General features: G+C 50.5%; 1 protein-coding gene across 3 annotated transcripts in view; it reads left to right on the top strand.

Annotated features, from left to right (window-relative positions):
- Relb (RELB proto-oncogene, NF-kB subunit) overlaps nt 1–3,003 on the top strand; it is a 28,879-nt gene that overhangs the window by 15,252 nt on the left and 10,624 nt on the right. For all 3 annotated transcript variants that reach the window (XM_021219388.1, XM_021219387.1, XM_029531906.1), the window contains 2 exons: nt 653–744; nt 1,391–1,522. In XM_021219388.1, the coding sequence (XP_021075047.1) occupies nt 653–744; nt 1,391–1,522 (224 nt within the window). The remainder of the gene's footprint in view (nt 1–652; nt 745–1,390; nt 1,523–3,003) is intronic.

Raw genomic sequence — 3,003 nt, 5'->3', positions numbered from 1 at the left:
GAACTCACTTTGTAGACCAGGCTGGCCTCGAACTCAGAAATCCACCTGCCTCTGCCTCCCAAGTGCTGGGATTAAAGGCGTGTGCCACCACGCCCGGCTATTATTTTATTGTTTGTTTGTTTGTTTTTTTGAGACAGGGTTTTTCTGTGTAATAGCCCTGACTGTCCTGAACTTGATTTATAGCCCCAGGCTGGCCTCAAACTCACAGAGATCTGCCTACCTCTGCCTCCTGAGTGCTGGGTTTAAAGGCATGCACCACCACACTTGGCTCATTTAATCTTTTAATTACTTAGTTTAGAGTGAGTGTCTTTCTGTGTAATATAGGCTAGCCTCAAGTTCAGGATCCCCCTGCTTCAGCTTTCTAAGTGCAGAGAATCCAGGCTTTCTTTGCACTTTTTTTTTTTTTATGTAAAGGAGCTTACCTGAGCTGTGGGAGGCGCACCCGGAACTCGGTTCAAACAGGGGTTAGGGTTAGGGTTAGGGTTAGGGTTAGGGTTAGCATTTATACACAGTAAAAATAAGGCAAGTTCTTGGTCTCACTACAATACGACTGGTGAAAGTCCCAGGCCTTGCCCATGCTCCTCCTTGGGCTGTGCCTACAGCATCTGTGCAGCTGTCTGTACCCTCACAGCCTATCCTGTCTCCCACTCAGCTTTAACAACCTGGGCATCCAGTGTGTTAGGAAGAAGGAAATTGAAGCTGCCATTGAGCGGAAGATTCAGCTGGGAATTGACCCCTACAATGGTGAGTGCCCGACTTGGCTTCCTAGCCCCTGGCCCTTGAGCTGGTTTTTGTTCTTTGGTTGGTTTTGTGTTTTTGTTTTGTTTTGTTTTGTTTTTTCAAGGCAGGGTTTCTCTGTGTAGCCCTAGCTGACCTGGAACTCACTCTGTAGACCAGGCTGGTCTTCAATTCAGAGATCCTCCTGCCTCTGCCTCTTGAGCATTGGGCTTAAAGTCGTGCGCCACCACTTCTCAGCTTCTTTTCTTTTTCAAGAAATTAAAAGATATTATATGTATGTATTTATTTTGTGTGCATATGTGTGGGTTTTGCGTGGTGTGGGCAAGCCTATGGAGTCCCGAGGGTTCCGTGCGGGAGTCAGTTTTCTTCCTCGTGGGCTCCAGTGGATCGTGGGTTCTCAGGCTCTGCAGCAAGGGTCTTTCACTGCTGAACCATCTCACTGACCCCTTTGTTTGATTTTTCATTTCGGTTTTCAAGACAAGGTCTCAATGTATACCAGGCTGTCCTTGAACTTATCATGTAGCTGAGGATAACCTTGAACTCTTCATCTTCTTGCCTCCACCACCCCACCTTAGCCTTAGCGCCCTTCCCCTTCCCCTGCTGTGCCTACAGCAGCTCAGCTGACCCACAGCCTCCCTTTGCTCTCTCCAAGCCGGCTCCCTGAAGAACCATCAGGAGGTCGACATGAATGTCGTCAGGATCTGCTTCCAGGCCTCCTATCGGGACCAGCAGGGACATCTGCACCGCATGGACCCCATCCTCTCTGAGCCTGTCTACGACAAGAGTGAGTCAAGGGTGCCATATTCCTTGGGCTTGAGCTGTCACGGGTATGGGGAAGTGCCCCGGCCAGTGGCACGAATGAGCAAGGCATTGTTGTGGGGTTTGGCTTGCTTTCTGTTTCCGACTTGCTTGCTACATTTACACAGTGGCTTGGTGCCCACAGTCTCAGGGGAGCTGGGTCTCCACTTCCCTTTTCTCTTTTTCCCTCCTGGGCACACGGTGAGTGCCATCACCCTAAACATCACATTCACATCGGAAGCCTGGGCTGGGCAGTGCCCTCCCATACGCGTGTACAGTTTGTACCTTGTCTGCTTCCATGTTATTTCTCTTTTCCTCTGGTGCTGTTTATGGATGACCTTTGTTCCTGGACAGTTCTGTACACATACACAGTGCATGATGGTTCTGTACACATACACAGTGCATGATGGTTCCTCACTGATCCCCCGCCATCTCTCTCCCTCCCATGGGACCCTTCCACAGTCATAGCTTTGCATTTTGTTTGTGGTCCACTGATTTCAGTTGAGACCCCTGTGTGACCACAGCTTGGGGACTGTCTGCTGGGGCCTGGCGGGCTCTCTGTTATCCTGCCTCCTTACCTCCGGAGACCCGAGATGACCAGCCCGCATTACCATAACCCATTTCCAGGGACTAAGGATCAAACCCAGAGTTTGGTGCAGATTAGTGAAGCTCTTGAGCTACGTCTCCAGCCCCAGGCCCACATTTATTTATTTACTTATTGATTGATTGATTGATTGACTAATTTTAGAAAAGATCCTACTACATACCTGAGCAAATTAGCAATCCTCCTGCCTCCACCACCTCTTCAGTGGTGGAGTTGCAAGCAGACACTGCCATGGCTAACAATATGCAATTTTTGCTCATTGCCTCTGCCTACCCTCTTATTGGTGGGGAGATTTTGGTCATTTACTCTTCTAACCAATCAGCAGTGGCTTTGGGGAGGAGATGCTCTGACCCCCTGGCTAACCTTTAGGATTATGGCTGATGTAAGGGAGGGCTCAGCACTCCTCACTCCTCACGGGAGATGAGGAGTGGGCCCTAGTTTTGAGAGCTTTTAACAAAAGAAGGACAAGGATAGCTGGTCATGCTGGACAATGGTGTATTATAAGACATCAGGTCAGGTGGCAGATACACATGGTGACACATGCTTGTCATCCCAACCACATGCGAGGCTCAGGCAGGAGGATAGTAAATCCAAAGCCAGCTTGGGCAGCTGATCAATATTAATCCAGTTAATATAAAATGAGGGCTGGGGGCGTGGCTCAGTGGTAGAGCCCGTGCCTAGAATCCCCCAGTGAGGGGCTGGGGGCGTGGCTCAGTGGTAGAGCACCTGCCTAGAATCCCCCAGTGAGGGGCTGGGGGCGTGGCTCAGTGGTAGAACCCCTGCCTAGAATTCCCCAGTGAGGGGCTGGGGGCGTGGCTCAGAGGTAGAGCCCCTGCCTAGAATCCCCCAGTGAGGGGCTGGGG

Source organism: Mus pahari, chromosome 19, assembly GCF_900095145.1.
Source record: "Mus pahari chromosome 19, PAHARI_EIJ_v1.1, whole genome shotgun sequence".
NCBI lineage: Eukaryota > Metazoa > Chordata > Mammalia > Rodentia > Muridae > Mus > Mus pahari.
Note: the sequence above shows the minus strand (reverse complement) of the source record. Positions and strands in the feature narration are given on the sequence as shown.